Source organism: Macrosteles quadrilineatus, unplaced genomic scaffold (assembly GCF_028750875.1).
Source record: "Macrosteles quadrilineatus isolate MER2022 unplaced genomic scaffold, UCM_ALF_1.0 Scaffold_10__1_contigs__length_6754688, whole genome shotgun sequence".
Classification (NCBI taxonomy): domain Eukaryota; kingdom Metazoa; phylum Arthropoda; class Insecta; order Hemiptera; family Cicadellidae; genus Macrosteles; species Macrosteles quadrilineatus.
The window spans coordinates 2950273-2968940 of NW_026542603.1; the positions used below are offsets into that span (position 1 = coordinate 2950273).

The 18668-nt window shown below is 35.3% G+C and overlaps 1 protein-coding gene across 1 annotated transcript in view; it reads right to left on the reverse strand.

Annotated features, from left to right (window-relative positions):
• Positions 1 to 8782: 8782 nt before the first annotated feature.
• The window catches only part of LOC129004698 (fez family zinc finger protein 2-like), a 39528-nt gene continuing 29642 nt past the window's right edge, over positions 8783 to 18668 (reverse strand). Inside the window, exons 5-6 of the mRNA XM_054433263.1 lie at positions 9819 to 10036; positions 8783 to 8856 (exon numbers count right to left, since the gene is read on the reverse strand). Of these exons, the coding sequence (XP_054289238.1) occupies positions 8815 to 8856; positions 9819 to 10036 (260 nt within the window). The 3' untranslated portion in view covers positions 8783 to 8814. The remainder of the gene's footprint in view (positions 8857 to 9818; positions 10037 to 18668) is intronic.

Genomic DNA, 18668 nt, shown 5'->3' on the forward strand with positions numbered 1-18668 from the left:
AAAAGTCAGAGGTTAAACACAATCAATAGTGATTTCAAACATACTGACTTTAGTACGTTCTAGGTCCATGCTTCGTGTGAATAGTTGTAATAAGTTGTTATAAAAAGTTAGTATCTGACTAGTACGTGCTTATTTATGCAAAAGTTGGCTAATTCGAGCTCACCGCCTCAGATTTGCCACGTAGTACGTAGAAAGCCTCGACCACACCCTCACATCAGTCCGGGTTGACGCTAATATGTTTGTTTTTAGGCTGAGTGTTTACTGGATCAATCTGCTAGACAAAATTAGGTTAATGAATGAATCTCTAAGATTTTTCAACCTTACAATACTGCCAATTTCGACTGGACAGTTACAGAATATCAGGTTCCACAGATTAATCATCATGTATAATGTGGCAGTCCACACCTAGGGATTCGACTATTTAAAGTGACATTGTGTTCAAATCCCATCATTGCTGACAAACTTTATCTAGAACTGATACTTCTCAAGATAAAACTGCCTATCATTGATTGGAAATCGATTTTAGGTATCGATAATACATCTTCAGCTAATACCACAGTGTAACTTGGTCAATAATTAGTAGGTTTCGTGTAATAATCATAAAAATCTGCTGTTTTATTATGAAACGTACTTTCCATTTAAGTATCCTACGACTTGTATAAAATATAGTTTAATATCCATCTGTGTGACTAGCCTAGCATTCCCACCACACAAGGACAGTAAACAATGAAGCCAATATACTGGTGGACAATAGCCTTACATCAGGTCGGTGCAGTATTTATTGCATTGTTATTGTGCACATTCCCTCATTGTTGCATTATGCATAGCCGGACTTGGGTCAACTGGCGGCATCGCTGGCCTGTTGTGGCGGCAAAATGTCTTATTATAAACTTTAATTGAGTATATCCCACTACCATGTAGAAAGAGGGTAGTTTAAGGGGTTTTGAAAGGGGGGAGTAATACAATGAGTTGAATTCATAGGTCATGTTTAGTTATTCGGTGGCTTATCAAAATCTAAGTTATACTTCTTTTTGGTATTACATGTTGATATTTTTGTACTTTTTGGGGTTTAAAAAAGTTTACAATCCTTAGAGGTCCCCTACTACAGGAGGTCTACTATATTTTAATTGATGCAACTAATACCCTATGAAATTCAATTTTTAAGTAAAATGTATACACTATATAAAATAAGGGTATGTACTTTGGTACTATACCAACCACGCCGATAAATCGACTTTCAAATAATCGACTTTTCCTAATCCAACCTAACCTAACCTAAAACATAGTCCACCCTTAGGTTAGTTTAGGTTAGGCTATAATTGATTGGTATGGCCGGTATATTACCAAAATAACCAGATAAGTTAACACCAAATAGACGTCGTTCATAAAATTGGACTGAAACAAGTTCGATCGTTTGTTGAACATTTAAGTACAATCACTTTGGTTGCTGAAGTAAGCATGCCATACACATGTAGGCCTACAAGATGTATCACGTTTCATACTGCTTATAGATTGTGCTATAACCAATGCAATACACACTAAACAGAGGACAATTTAACAAACTGACAAGTAACTAATTTGCAAAAGGACTAAACGTCAACATAATACAGCTTCACACCATTCAATCAACTAACAAGCGTAATGCAATACCAACAAGACGGCTAATAGACTGTACTGGGGCCACAATGGGTATCTCCAAGCTAAGCTGTTGTAAGCCGGTTTGTAAGTTTACCAGCCCTCGCGATGTGGCTAGGGGTGGATCAGACCACACACCACTCTGTACACAACACAACACACCCTGTCACATCGCTACTAAGTCGTCGACAAACAGTGATCAGTGGTGTCAGCGGTGCAGGCTTATGAATGGATTCTATTAGATGACAGAAATGTGTAATAACATTGACTCTTAACTCATTAACTCGTTTATTAAACCAAAATAACAAATGCAACATTTGCATTAGTAGACTACTAGAGAACCCGTGAGGCTCAATGAGCCGCATGGTAAACAAAACGTCGAGGAAAACATTATGATTAAATTCGAGTAATTCTAGCTCACTCTAACTATGAAACAGCCGACAGCTGATCAGCTGGATCAGCTGATATATACATTAAGCTAAATAGTGGCGAGGGAACCCGGGAAACCTTCAACTTAACCGCCTACATTTTGTACTATAGAATATAGTTTTTTTGTATTTTGTAGTTTTGTAATGTTTCGGGCTTTAAGCGGCGTTTTCCTAGCGACGCGATTAAGCCTGTTACGCTGCGTGCTTCGTGCTCCGCGGTTGCCGGAACCACCGATCCCCTTTAAACTAATGAGACTGTTTTCCTAGCGCCGCGGTGTGCGACTAACCACAAACTGCGCAGTGCGCAGCGCGCAGCGTGATTGGGACCACTGCCTCGAGAGCAGTCGCAAACTACGCTGCCGAACTGGGCCATTGTTTACATTGGAAATATGGAGAAAACGATAAGTTGTAGTGATGTTACCAAGTTCACTGTTGATTATGACAGTTTATTAATTGACTGTGTGTCCGAGTTTGAAATTCTGTGGAAAAAGAGCCATCACAAGCTTTGGAGTGGGATAGGCCAAAAAAATTACCGCAATCGACTTTACTTATATTAAAAAGTTTCCTTAAATTTGACTTCATTGTCTATCAGGTGCCTATTAATAAGAGTACTAAAAGCACCCTCATGGCTCCTAGATCTAAGTCAAAGTCAAACTCAAAATAAACTTTATTCGTATAAATACATAGCAGTATCAGAATAGAGTCACATATAACTAAAAATCACATACTTTCATCATACTTTTCTCCGATCCATAGCAGAACGCTACTGTGGAAACCGCGAATCTGCTTGTTACGCAACGCATTGCCGGATTTCTAGGAAAACACTTTTGCGCAGCGTAAAATTTTAATCACGCTGTTCCTGGCCACGCAGCGTTCTTTGGATTAATCGCGTAGCACGCAGCGCGGTTACTGAAGTTGGAGGAAAACGCACCTTTAGTGATAATTTACTGCACAACAAACTTAACCTTCAACTTGAACTTGTAATTTTTACATTGTTATGCAGGCTTTCTATAATCTTTCTTTTTATTTTCTATACTACAGTAATTATTACTTTAATTTAAGTATTTTTAATTTTACTAAGGTAGGTTATTCTGTATGTGAATATTGTTTGCGTTGTAATGAAAGTTATCGTTCATAACTTGAACCTAAATTGATTTTCCGCCATTGCTACGATTCTTTCCTAGAAAATAACTCTCATCAGGAAAGCGGACTTTTGTGGTCATGTGTTCGACTTTGACACACGAAACTTACCCAAAAATGCACTTTCGGTACAAGTAATGAAATATACGATTTCATTATTTTTCCTTCATCAATAAAATCAATTCGTTCGCTGCAATTGATGCCAATACAACCAATCTACTTGACACACTATCACGAATCCCTATATTTACTGTTCTGCAACATTATGTCATGTTTGGCGATTATTGTAGTGATTTGGGCTTTTAACCCCGCAACGCTCGTTCGGGTGATCCCTCGTATTTCATGACAAAACCCACCTAACTCCGCGTTAGCGTTCAAACGGAATGGGAAATAGTACTTTGTTAGTTGGGGAGGGAAGTTGACGAGTTTGACACGGAAAGGATGGTTATTAGAGAAAAATTTGGATTCAACAAATGTATTTTGCCGAAGTGGCTTAGTTTGTGTCAATTCTCAATCAGTTCTTCTGATTGTCATTCTTTTAGATAAATAATGAATCACGTGGCATTCTGATCCATATAAAATAAATACAATCGTTTTAAGTATGTATAAGTTGTGGTCAGTTTAAATTAAAATAAAATGTAGTCGAATTGGGCCACCGGCAGAGTGCGCTGATTCAAATGAAACTATAGTATATTTCACGTCAAAACAACAGAAAAATAGGGGATAACATACACATACACTTAGTGATTAGCCCATTCCTTTATATTTCTATATTTCCTATCTTATAATTCAAATCTCATGATAGCTTCATTAGTGTAATCTCTGTGTAATATGAGGCTGAAGAAATCACTATTGAGGTGGAGGTGTGGATTTTAATTTTGTCTTGAGGATAGTTTTGGTTGGAAACATTATGAGTAATAGGCCATTTTGTAGTGGCACATAATGGTTCAATTGCAGACTTTATAGAGTCACTTGAAAATAATATATTTTTAAGTCGTACGTTTCACTAACTTAGGCTAAGAAAATCCCCCTATGCACACAATCCGGACCAAATTATTGTAAAATAAGGTTGTCATGTGGATTTTTAAAATTTTCCTCTGTGTTAGTTTTGCTTGCACTTCTAGACCTGCATTAGTTAATAATTATAAGTTAATGCAAATGGTTAATATCATTGTAAGCATTGCTAAAACGCACAAAAACAGTTTGTTTAAAATATAAGCTTGATTAAATAATTAGCCACATTAACGCAAAGAGTAATTTGTTATAGCCTACATAACGTAAAATGATTTCTGGAACTGTGAATCCTTTCTGTAGTAGTTTAAAAAGTAAGACTACTCCGAGAAGCTGTGTTATATGAAACTCTGGAACACGTAAAAGAGATTTCTATAAATCCTGAGCTCGATGTTTGGTTATGACGGTGTAAAGCGTGGAGAAATCACTTTCTTACCGTTCTATCCCGCTCTAACTACCACATTATACATCTTCTTTCCCACTCTCTCCCTCGCTTTCCGCTATATTTATTAAATCTTGATATCTCTACACCTTTCTCCCTTCATAGTAGGAGTTTGTACGAAAGCACATTTATTTTCAACGAGTGTGATAATCAATGATATAACGAGCAATTACAGAGACTAAAGTGTTTCATAATGAGTCTTTCGTTTTCACTTATAAGAGGCATAGAGATCTTAATCAACTATTGTTTGGATATAGGTACATGGTGTTTATTCTATATACTTATCTGTGTTATATACTATAGCCAATTGTTTATAAAATATTAATGCAAAATTGAAACGTAATTTACTACAAACCTTATTAGAAAAGCTGACTTAAAACAGTGCTTGCGGTTTAAAAGTGTATAAAGTGTAAAAAAAAATATATAAAACTGAAAATGAATAATTACTGTCCATTATGGCCATGGGACACTTATTCCTGTCAACTGCTGTTTATATTTGCAAATGGCGAGCAGTCCTCATATTTGTAACAGTTTTACTGTTTAACTTCTGTACATCCCACTTACGACCGTATTATCCTTTTTATCAGCTAGCTGTTAGTTTTAAGTTTATGACCAGTTCGCTTGAGTATGGGTCATAAACACAAACACATGATGTCACTGAAGTACATATTATTCAACATTACTTAAACGGAACTGTAAAAAAACCGTCCAAACTATATGTTACTGCTATTGGTGCAAGTTTTACATTCGGGCAATGACGTCATTTGTTTATGTTTGTAATTCATACCGTTTATGTTCTAATATTCGTGTGTATTGAATACTACTGATCCTTTAATGTTATATACTGAGATAAAGACACTCACCGTAATTTATCAAAGCGATAGGATGAAATTTATTCTTCTACAGTACCAAAATGTGTATACATTATGACAATTGTTGTCATTTATCAAACAAACTGTCTTTCATATTGATCATCCATGGAATAGGCTGCAGATTTTACAATTTCTTACTGTATCTAAGTTCGTGGATCAACTTATACTCCGCCTTCGTTCAATATAAACAGCTGAAATATGATTCACATTAAATGAAAACACAATAGAGTTAAACAATGTTTTATTAACAATAGCGGTTTGTTGGCAGCGAATGTTACAAAGAGAGCTAAATGTACATCAATCTACATAGAGACACTGTACATCGTGTTACATTACGTTACATGTTACACTTACATTAATGTACATCGAATACACGAACACTGTACATTGGAATGACCAGAGTGGAGATACGTTTGTACATTGATTATGATATGTTATGTACATAATGGTAGCGGTGGATCAAATACGTGTGTATTAACAATGAATACCTGGGTACAAGGATGTGCTCACTTAAATGTTAATTAAGTAATTAAATACTATTTACACTTAAATTAACTAATGGTAATAAATTACTATACTAATGAAACCATAGAGAGCGATAAAAGTTTAACTTTTCTCATACCACACCTTCAAAAACACGCTTGAAAACAGCGTACACGATTGATTCATCAATAAATAACTTTTTTAATAGTTTGACAAATCCGAATCATAACTAAGTCTCAAAAAGGGTTATTTTAACAGCAACTATATCTTGTTGGTAAACCAAAAGCTACATATAAAAACAATGATTGGTATTTTTTTAAACAATTCTCATTAACTGATAAATACACACGAAAATAAATTTATCACATACTGCAAATAAATACAACAACGTATAAAATGTACAAATTTATTTTTAGTATCTAAAACAACTATGCTTTATATAATACTGTACAATTTATTTCGTGTCCTAATCGCTATACCGTTTTCTTACAACGTAGTGCGTTTAATCGCTTAATATTTTAAAGTGTATATGTATTGTTTAGATGGTAAGATTAAGACGATGCATATTCTAGCGGTTATGTTTTTGAATGGAAAATAAAATTCTCAGTTCTAGGTTAAAGCAAAGGTGTATGTTAGTATGATTACCAATTTAGATTGGGACGCCACCTAGGTGCGTATTTTAACTCAAATACGAGTGAAGGATGAGTGTAGAATGGTGTGAGAGGATCTGTGTAGCTTTGTTACTGACTAAGATCAGCTGTTTCATTAGTCAGAATCATTTATTAAAAACCCAATGATCAAGGTCAGCGGGGCCCGGATTCGAATCATCAAAAGGCTACTGACTTTGATTTTCACTTTATAGTGTGTTTATGAAAATTTAACACTCCCATTGCCGAAATAAATTAAAAATCAACCAAGCCCCAGATTCTGAGTCCCCCGAGTCTCCACCGACCCATCCCATCCCTGATCATACGAAGATGCCTCAATATATCTCTAAGTCAGGAGTTAACAGTTTATCACTCGAAGGGGGAAATCCGAAGGTAAAGTGATAACGAAAAAAGTAAGATGTAAGACGACCCTTGTAAATCTCCACTTTGGTTTGTATTAGTATTCGGAAGGCGCGCCGAGCGAAAGTGCTGGTGAAACGCGATCCGGCGAATATGGAGTCTGAGTAGGCGCCGCGGCGCATCCCCTCCAAATTGAATTAGCGAAGGCGTCTTGGGCGACGCGCGATTAAAACACCTTATTAATTGATGGCGCCGAGTCTATTAATCAAGATGCTCGGATCGGTTACCGGATTTGCATTGGAAATGTGGAGAGGGAATGTGGCGCATTGAATGAGAGTGTTTAGTTTTAGTAATTTAGGATAAAGTAATGTTTAAAATGTGATAAATTTAAGGATGGTTGGTGTTGAAATTTAGTGTAGTGGTTATAAATAATTTTGGTTGTGTTTTTGAAGTGGTGTTTTTTATGATTCATACTGATAAATTAAATCAATAATTTAAGGCTATAACGTAGTAATTTTTTAAATCAGCTATACTGAAAAATCAAATAAATATTACAAAATCATGGAAGATTATTAATTATCTAAACAAACACATTGTTTCACTACTAACTGTTTCACACTAGCACACAGCCTTTACCCGTGAACAAAAAAACCACAAATAAATAAATACTAACCAAGATAAACAATTTAAAAAAATTCTAAATTTAAAGTTTAAATAAAGCTATTTGGATTGCTCCCAAGTAACGAATAATACCTTTTTGACCGAGCGTTATTTGATAACTCTTTTAAAGTAACATACGAGTACTTTTAACAGAACTGCATAAGCCAGCTTTTATGGTAGATTTTTGAGTCGTAAAAGCCAAAATTTCTTTAAACTTAGACCTTATCATACACATTCTAAACATGAATAACAAAAATGTATAACAAATTAGCCGAAACAATATTCAAACATATATTTATAGGCTATCTACATAAATTATTTTACAAAACTAATTCACCTAATAGATCTTTGGCAGAGTTACAATTTCTTATACACACAAATATACATAATCAATATAATAACGTTGTAGTACACAGTACATGAGATGGTATAGTTTGATATCAATATCCTAACTGTACATATAGAGAAGTAATTTAAGTTATGATTAACAACAATGTTTAAGGTTTAACTCAAATGAATCATTTCTATTGTAAAATGTCTACATGGACCCAGAAATAATATCTTTGGCATTTAAAATATAAAACTGATCTTTGGTAAAAATACCTGATTAAAAAATATAAAACTATTTTAGTTTTTGGAACTAAACTAGAACTCTCAATTGAAATATATATTTTTACTAACACACGATATTCATTTGAAATTTAGACTAAAAGATTTCATCTATAGATCTATCTTTGGTCATAATGTTCACGGAACGTCACTGAATCCCATTATTAGAGCCTATCAAATTCAACCACATACCACAAGAGCTGTTAAACATGTTAGTCATGGGTATAGATGCCAACACTCTTATAGTCAACGTTTCTAAACGTGAAGATCCAACTTATTGTCCATGGGAATGGTTAAATTAAGTAGTTTTTCGCCAAAAGCATTATTGACACAAATTGCATTGATGTCTGTAGAATATCTTTGTACGTTATTAGTTCTATTCAATTTTGCACAGCGATCTCTGGGGATCAGTTCCAGAGTATTCTCCCCCAGGGAGCTCACAGGAACCTATGGTCGGAGGGACGCAGACTGGACGGTCCCTGTGGTCCCTGTAGACGCAGACAGGACGGTCCCTGTGGTGCCTCGTTCTATGTTGGAGGACATTCCGATAGGTAACGGCATTGAGAGTCCTGCAAACATTACGAGTTTGGTTAGGTGGGAAGTAAATAAAAAAATGTGGGGACTGATCCAACTATCAAATGAATCGTGGTATGTATTATCTTGATAGAAACATTTATTGATAGTTCAGGAGTTATGTACTTAATTGTGGGTTGGCTTTCTGCAATTGGATCAAATACTATGCGTACCTCATTTCAATCCAGGAGGAAAATACGAATATAATTTTACAACATTACAGTAACAAAAGTAGATATCGTCTTTGAGTAAAATATGGCTTTAGCTGGTTAATATAGGTAGGATATCTAGTTCACTATCCAAAGACAATTGTAGTATAAACCCCTTAGCAATCAGCCTAAATCACTGCTAGGAAATATTTCCTACTGACAATCTTGATATTGAAGTTTTCCCTTTGCAAATAATGATAATATAAATGATCAATAGATGTAGGTACATATATGATAGTAAGAAATAAATCGCTTTACTTCCATTTGGAAAGAGATCATACTTAACATAAACTGTGTTTCTTCACATTAATCATCCCCCATTACTTGTAGTTGATGTTTGTGGACATATTTTTCATTGAGCCCGTCCCTTCCCAACCTAACCTAACATAACATAACACAGCCTAACCTCATTTACATCACATTTTTTCTCGGGGCACATTTTAATAGTGGAAGCCCTCTTCTTAAAAAGACTTTATTGGAAGTCCTGCCCTTCGTAAACATATGCGTACTCGCTATTACAATTTGATATGCTTCTATTGACATTATCATAAAAAAGTGCTAGTATTTGATTAACATACGTAAAACATTATATATACTAACAAACAATATTATTATAGTGTGTATGATGGAACCTGTCTCCTGACCTTCCGTGTCTACTTGGAGTCTGGCCCATGGCTTTAGGCCCAGGTCAGGAGACAGGTTCCATCGTACAGACTATATAAACACAGCGTAGTATAGCAGTAACAAACCTGGGGGTTGAGTGGTGCCCGCGGAGGGTCCAGCGAAGGCCTCATCTCTGTATGTTGAGTCTCCTTGTGCCGCCGAAGGTCTACTTTGCGCTGGAAGGCTCTGCCGCACAAGTCGCAAGCGAAAGGTTTGAACCCGGTGTGTTTGCGACTGTGGGTAATAAGGTTGGACGATTGGCTGAACGCTTTGCCACAAACCTGACACTTGTGGGGCTTTTCGCCTGGGGACAAACATAATCTGATTAGTCGAATTTTTAAAAACATTAAAAACAATCGGAATTCAAAAAGTGTTTTTGAAAGGGAATTGTCCAACCGAGTTGATAGCACAATCACAATTTGAACTTGGGTCGAACCAACAAGCTCCTTAGTTGTTAGTGGTGGTTTATGAATGTCTAGAAAATTATCGTCTTAATTTTATAACTGTGTATTTGTACATACGTGTATTTGTGTGCATTTTACACGAATTTTTGCAATCCCTCGTTGATCTCAAAGCACTAAGCAAGGTAAGTACGGACCTACAACAAGTAGGGTTCGAACAACGGGTGATAAACAGAGGTGAACCATGGCTTCGATCGTAGAAGGCCTGTGTTCTAGCAATTATAAAAGGAGTGTACTCTATGTGAATACAGATTAAAACTATGTCTTAATTACAACAATCATATCAGGGAAGTACGTCAATAGATTAAATCTCACTATCACGACGGATACACAAGATCTACAAGAAAAGCCTGTATGTTGCATCTGGAGTAAATGAAGAAAGATGCACGGTAAATGTGGAATTTATAGAATGAATCGTACGCATTTAGTTGATAAGAAAAATAAAGGAAAGTATAAAAGCCCCGAGCTCTAACCACTAGACAAGATGCACATACTTTAAATAAAATCTATTTTATCAATTTAAAGAATTTTTTATCCACCCCAACTAATTAAACAAATATTTTACTTCTCATTGTGTATTTTACGTTACATTGGTATGTGATAGAATTTGTATCAATTCATAACTATGTGCAGTATATAACTATTTTAATAAGAAAGTTACGCTCCAATCCGTCCACCTTGTGGTACACCACTGACGTGCAGGTGGCGCTAGGTAGATACAGCGGCAAGCGGCCGTACTAAGGTGTCAAGAGATCTGCAGTTGCCATGGCGACCAAGCACCAATCACTGCGCGCCATCTTGCCGCTCTCCCGCCACAACCGCCGAGACTCCCGCCAAACTCGCCATCGCGTCTCTGATTCCGTCTCTGATTGTGATTCCGCTTTCGCTTGACATTCGGGACACGTCTCAGACTTTCTGTCTCTAGTTTACGATGGAAACAAGATGGCTGGTGTGGAATTTAAAAATACGTAAAATGCGAAAATGAATTTCAACCGAAAGTGGTGAATCGCGTTATCACTAATGAACAGTTAGGTTTGTTGAGAATTGCTGTTTATAAAGGTGAGTTGCTCAATTGCAACACCCGTCGGAAAGGTTCCAACTTACAGTATTGAACAGATTTGGTTCCCACTTGTCGCTTGGTTAAGTGCGTTAATACTCGACAAACGTGTTATCCCGTTTTTGCAATTTTAAATCAACATAAAGGATTGCACAAATTCTAGTTAATTTTTCACTGATTTTGAATCAATAATGAAATATTCCGTAAATACCATCTTCAGGATTTACATCAACTTTTTCCACTCAAATATTTAGTTGATTACAATACATGTAATAAACCAATTCTTCATTATCATTATTATTATTGGCACCATTTTACTCCATCGATAAATTTAGCTTAAATACTTGTTTATATACACTTACACTGAAAACATTAATTGGTAAATACACAAAAATATCTTAGATCGGAGAACGGGTTAAACCGGCTACACCAGTCATCATCAAGCTATCGCCTATATAGCATAAAAATGGATCTCGAAATCGTACCGTCGTTTATACATAGTTTTTAACATTGTATGACCTACTGTATTGCATTTTTCATTGCATTCGTAGTATAAACAAAAAATTAATCCTTGCTATCGGCATTAATTTTATTTCAATAAACCGTAACCTTTACAACAAGAAACTTAGATTAATAATATCTACTACTGAGAGCACGTGATTCACACAGCCATAACGCAAGGTTCTGATTGACTGCTGCTATAAACTCCACCTAACTACTTGTGACGCCTCGGGGACCGAGTGACCCGGGTCGGACGTTCAATCTGCGAGGGACAAAAATTGAATCTCAGCCCCCTCCTCCAACCCCATGGCTGTCTACTCGTCCACACCTCTCTGTCCTCTCTGTGTAGGAAACGTTTCATTTTGGAATTTGCATCGACGATGGATCGACTAGTTTGCTGTTGGGAATATTTTGATTATTTGTGTAATCTTTATAAGAGATTGGCGGCCTCCTTAGTTGATCTGGTTATTAAGGTGTAATAGTCAAATGAGCTATTACAGGTAATATAACAAATACTTATAGACAAAGGAAATATTTATTAACCAAGCAGCAAGAAATTGCCTCAATGAACGAATAAAATTAAATAATTTTCTCGAAGAATGTTCAATTAAAAAGTATCAAATTTAAAAATAAGGTCATAAGGAAAATACTGTATGAAATATAAATGGCAAATTTATATTCATGAGTGAATTTCAGTTACATCTGTATCAGAATTTAACTCAGGTCAGGACTAATAAATTAAACAAAATTAATTCTTACTAGGTGAAACCTGTCGAATTCGACGGTTACTCTTGAGGTTTTACGTAAATTCAGCTAAATGCGATAGAGAGAGTGAAGTTATTAAAATCTTAGTTAAATGAAGGGAGAATAAACATAATTTTGAGTATGGCAATTGTTTACCTTAAAAAAACGTGGTTACAATATTTTCTGTCCTTTCATCGGCTTTAGGTTGCTCAAAAGGTTTTAATGTATTACCAATACAGGGTGGCTGGTCATCAGTGTTATTTTCAAAAATAACCATGTGTTTAAACACAATACAGCAATTTTTCAATTACCTGCAAACAGATTGGAGTAGATGATGTTATTTTCGTGTTCTACATTACATTTTGAATAAGAATAATTATTGAAAATGATGGAGGATCAATGACAAGAACTCCATTGTACTGCGCCATTTTATAAGCTTTCCAACCATATGCTACACTATTGAGGTTTAGATCTGATTTTGTTTTAGTGGTTTGAATACTAGAAAACACAAGGACGCTTTCTACTGCTAAAATTGAAACAAGAATACATGTTTTGCTGAATACATGCGTACTATCTATGTTGCTATAGACCAATTTTTTTTTTTTTTTTTTTTTTTTTTTTTTATCAAAATACGATAATTTTAATCTTTGGAAATATTTACAATGGAGTTTTTTTTATTATTGATCCTCCAACAATCCCAATGATTCTTAAATAAAAATGTAATGTAGATCACGAAAATAACATAATCTACTCATATACGTTTGCGGTATTTGAGAAATTGCTGTAAAGTGTTTAAAAACATGTTTTTTTTTTAGAAAATATTAAAATAATTTTTTGGGAAGCCAATTTTTAGACTTGTAACCTCTTATATACATCATCACACTTCATTTACTTTGTACAAACACCGAAAGATTTTTGTAACACTGATGACCAGCCACCCTGTATATACCAACGAGCACACCTATATACCAATCTAGGATTTCCTAAAAAAGGATTCATATTTTTTCGGTTCAAATACCCGTTGGTTGATGATTAAATAGTAGTTTAGTACATTATTGGAAGAACCCAAGACAGACGTGCATCGTATTATAATATTACTATATTATTAACTGAATTGGTTTAAATTGATAGATGGTCAGTTAAAAGTATCGAAAATGCAAAACCAACACTCAGTAAACAATCAACAGTAGCGTGAACTACATTTACAAGATACCCATTCGAATGTTCGCTAAACCAGCAATTTTCCACAAGTATCGTATACAGCCTTGAACGTTAAACGAGCGGCTAAGCGTAGTATATCCCTCAGGGCCTATGTGCTACCCTAACCCTATTAACCGTTTATGAATCTTTAGTTAGGTAGGGATTACCCCCCCCCCCCACTATTTTACCCCCCCTTCTATTTTGCTCTCTCACAGACCGTCACAACCAGATACAAAGCTGCGTTTTGGGCCGGGATTCCGCTAATCCTCGTTTGCTTAGGCTAAACAGTTGTGGGTTTCGCGGGATTTGAAAAGGTTCACTTAACACGGGAAACCATATGTTATGCTGTTTGTAAAGTCTTTCAACACTTTGAAAATTAGATGCAAAAGTTGGGACTCGAATTATTTTGGGTTTGTTGGCGGAAATAGTAGTGTTATGTATAATAAAAAATAGTTTAGTTAGTTGTCAATATTTTTTCGTTGGGTTTATCATTGATATTACTATCTTCCTTCCGTTGGCCCAATGGTTAGACTAAGCTTAAGAAAAAAATCACGGGCTAAAACATTACTCAAGGTCAACCAAAATAGTGAATAGAAGAAACGTTCCGTATGCAAATTGTAGAATATGTTAATAAATTATTCATATATACAAAAACATTGAATTGAATCATTTTGGCTTGTTTAAATAGAGCGTTGTTCCCACTTTCTAATTATAATAATATAAATCTGTATATCGTGACATAACCGATATTAAACATCAATAAATAGAACAAACAAAGTGAGCATTATATTTTAATCGAGTGAATATTTATATTTTAATTAAGACTAAAAGCGTCACTTATAAATACACGCCTTCTTATGAAAAAAATAATTTGATGTACGGTAATTGATGTTAATGTACTCATAAAATAAGGCCGCATTTTGGTAAAACAAACTATGGAAAAGAACCGTATAATCTAAATAACAATGTATTTTAACCTCTACCTCATCGTGTGATGCTACACTAATTGGAAAACTATTTTATATTGATTGTAACCCATTTGACTTTGCATGTAAAAAATTATACCTAATTTGTACATTCGATTTTTATGTTCTTTGGGTGATGCCAGGGAACAAAGAATAGAATTAAAAGCTCAATAGAAAATGTATAATCTGTGCTCCCCGGCTTATTCGTATTTGAGACGGCGCATAACGCAACCCGCACACCACGCCTGTACCTACATTGCAGCAAACGCCTTCGAAGACAATTGCGAGGGAACAACAATAGTAATACCAATACTGTAGCCTAACTATTTTTATTTCATAATTCGTAAAAATCAAAATCATACATTTGCATACATTATAACTAGCATGCTAGTAAGTTTTAGAACTGAAGTTCAAAATAAACTGTCTAAGTGAAATAATTTTTCTGTGTTCATATATTGTCTTCAGTGCCTACACAGTTCGTTTATTTGATACAAACCGTAATCGTTTCTACGGATAGTAGTTCAATGGGAAACCGCCGGACAACTGGGTGTACAGACAACAAAAAGTGCGTTAATTAAATCCGTATGTGGCAACGTGATCAATTGTATATATAAACACAAAGATTACTTTAATCTGTTTAATTATCGAGGACAGCTTAAAACTACCATTGTGATAAACATATTGTATCACTATGTTGTTGGCTGGGTCAGTTAAAAAGAGTTGCAGCACACAGTGTGTAGTTATTTAATTTGTGTGTTTAAATTCCATGTTTTATGGCCCTGTTGCCAAAAATTTTGGGGGACAATTTTTATAAAACCACGTAAGTTTGATGAAGTTTCAGAATTTTTTTACTGTGGAAGGGAATAAATTTCAAGTTATAACTCTGTTTTACAATCGGTGATCAAATATGTCTGAAATAATCTTTGAAACATTTTATTTGCATTTTATATCATCTTATAGAATCCGAATGGTTGAATGGGAAACTTATTATAACCCCCGATGAAAATTGAAAAATTTAAAAAAAACCTAAAGGTAATTTATATTTACTTATTTTGACATGGACATATTATACTGTTATCTTAAGATGGAGCATAATTCCTAAATTGGATCATTCCAAAATGAAAATAAAATCCAAGAACAACTTAATTTGACATATCAAACTAAACACAGTGTTTCTCCACTTCATCATTTTCCACATTTTTCATCCGAACATGAAATTCTGCAAAGAAACGGAACTGAAATCCCCAGCGGTACTCCGTGGAACTTAGATAGAGCATTAAAAGATTAAACCAGAATACAAGAGCACGCGGTGTATAAAGGGCCATAAAGAAGAGAAGAAGAATGTAGACACCGTCTGATTGTAAATCCTGGGGCAATTCTGTAAGTGAGGGTAAAAAACAGTGAGTCCCGGGTGTTTCGGTTAATTTTTAACTCGGAGAAGTCCTATGCCGTGCGCTCCTGATGAAAACTGGATTAGGCGCCCAAGGGTGGGTTTTGAGGGTGGGGACTAGAGGGGTAAACTTCTCGGTGGTCTTGTTTTCTTCATTTTCATAGGCTACATGCATTATCGTATGAATTATTATGGGGGTTTCTATTGTAGAGAACGTTCTTCTCATCCTCGAATAAGAGATATGTCCGTTTCCGTTTAGATAGGTAAACTCCATGCTCTTATGTGTTATGTATTTCATTGGTAATGATTATGCCCTATAAAGCGGTAGAAAATATGTACTAAAATTTTTTGAAATAATAAAACACATTATTATGGGCTTTAAAAAAGCAGAGTGATGCCATAAAATATTATTAGTGTTCTTGCCACGCGTATGTTTCTGACGTAATTAAAAAATAACAAACTAAGATTATATTAGGTTGAGTTTTATTGGTTAAAATTTAAGCATTAAAAACTCTAGGTCCCGTTACCTAATCAATCATTGTGATAGTATAGAAACATTGAAGTGAAAATTTCAACACGATATTCAACTTTTTGAATTTGGGAATTAAATCCACCAAAATGGGTCGATGCCTGTACGGGATTTGTGCGCAATATATTTCGTGGATTACATTTTGGGAATGCTTAAATTTTCAATTAGCTTAAATGACCAACAATTTCAGCATTCATTTTCTTAAGCAAATTTCTCTTCCTTGTAGCAGCAAATCACTGAGCCAATGACATTCTTAATCATGGAGTTAAGTATGACCATTAATTTTGTGTGTGACTGTGGACTTGTTTTAAATCAGAACTCAATTAAAAATAAGCAACTGTAATTCTCCAAGTCTAGAGGATTCAAGTTAGTAGTGTTTTTGTAATCGTTAAGTAAAAACCTCCAAGTGAAGTGCTTTAAAGGGAAGAAAGAAAATTACCAATCCAGGCTAAAAAATATTTCCCACGATGTCACCTCTTCAAAGTCGATCCCGGTGTTTGAACGTCTGACCGCTAATGCTATTAGTCCAACCTCGTCCTGGTAATGCCTTTTTTAATCCTACTGTTTATCCCCCCTCCCCTCGCGCACACTTTATTCATTTAACTGTTTTCTTTCCCCTTCCACCCTTAGCGCCTGGTGGTGCACGCGTATAATAATTCTCCCCTTCATTATTAATAAAGCAGAAAAAGCCGCACGGCGTCCTCCGATTATTATTCTGTTTGGGGAGATTTAGCAGGTAACCAGGACTGGGGGCGGGAATGTTGCTGTTTTTGTGTTTTCTGTTTCTTAACTGCAAGGGTGTCTCGGTGATACACGGGTTGGCTTGGTGCGTCTGATGATTCTTATTTTCAGACTAAGCAATGTGTAATATCATTGAATTTTGATTACGATATCATACATCCGAAGTATGTAAACTAGATGTAGCGTTGATTCATTTAGAAAGGACATTGTCGAAGTAGGCTTAGAAAGTGTAATAATAGTGTTAGCATTAGGCCTATCTTTTCTTAGGTTTTAAATTTTTTCTTCTAAGATATGCTGGAACTTGTTATAATTATGAAAAGTCTTCTTGACAGCAGGGTATCAATTAACAAAGGTACCAATCACACCGATATTTCAAATAATTATCATTGGAATTTAATTTGGCGAATGAAAAGCTAAAGATTTTGTTTCAAAATCATGGCGTGTGATTATCAAAGGGTTTTGGGCCTTAGACTGTCGACATCTCATTGAACAAGTGTCTACATCTGATCTCTACTTTCTTACAATCCCAGTCCAAAATCATCCCCATTTTAATCACTACTCCAAACTAACACAAACTCCACTATAGTCAGCGACCTTGTCTAAGGACGATGATGGGATACAACGTGTACAGTGTAAGCTGATCCCTACAATCCCAATCCCATATCGCCCCCATGCCTCCCCATTACAATCACATTAGCAGTTAATCATAATCTCCCATGATGTCTCTATCTCCAGCACAAATGGATTTATAGCTTCTTTTGTTTAGCCTGTGGGAATCAGATGGTGTGCTGGTGGCCGCGGTTGATATTTATTTTTTAATTAAAGCTTATTGTCACTTGGCTTCACTGGCCTTTTTTATAGTGAGATAACCGTCAGTCTCTTTTTAATCATCAACTCGATAAATGTCTTCTTTTGATCTGTGGGCCATTTAGTCAAATCGAATTTTTGGAACGCACCGTAAAAATGTTCATGTTTAGGATAACGACATAATTACACTGCTGATATGCCACCAATATTGATGGCAATGTTTTAATATTTGATTCATATTAAGCTTTAGTTGTGTCGGTTCTCTGTGTTTACGTTAAACACAGTACTGAGCAGTGGTTGTGAGGACAATTCTTTTTTAGGCCAATGACGAATTAACATTAAACCGAAGCCCTTTAAATTAGTCTTACATTAAAAAAAAGTCTTTAATTTAAGACATTCCTAGGTGGTTTAAGCCAAATATGAAAACAGGGTAAGTATAGAATGGATTGACCATTTGTCAAAAGCCCAATCATTTAAAGACAAGGTGAGGCTAGGTGCAATTCCAAACTGTCAAAATAAAAAGCCATTGACTTTTTCTGAG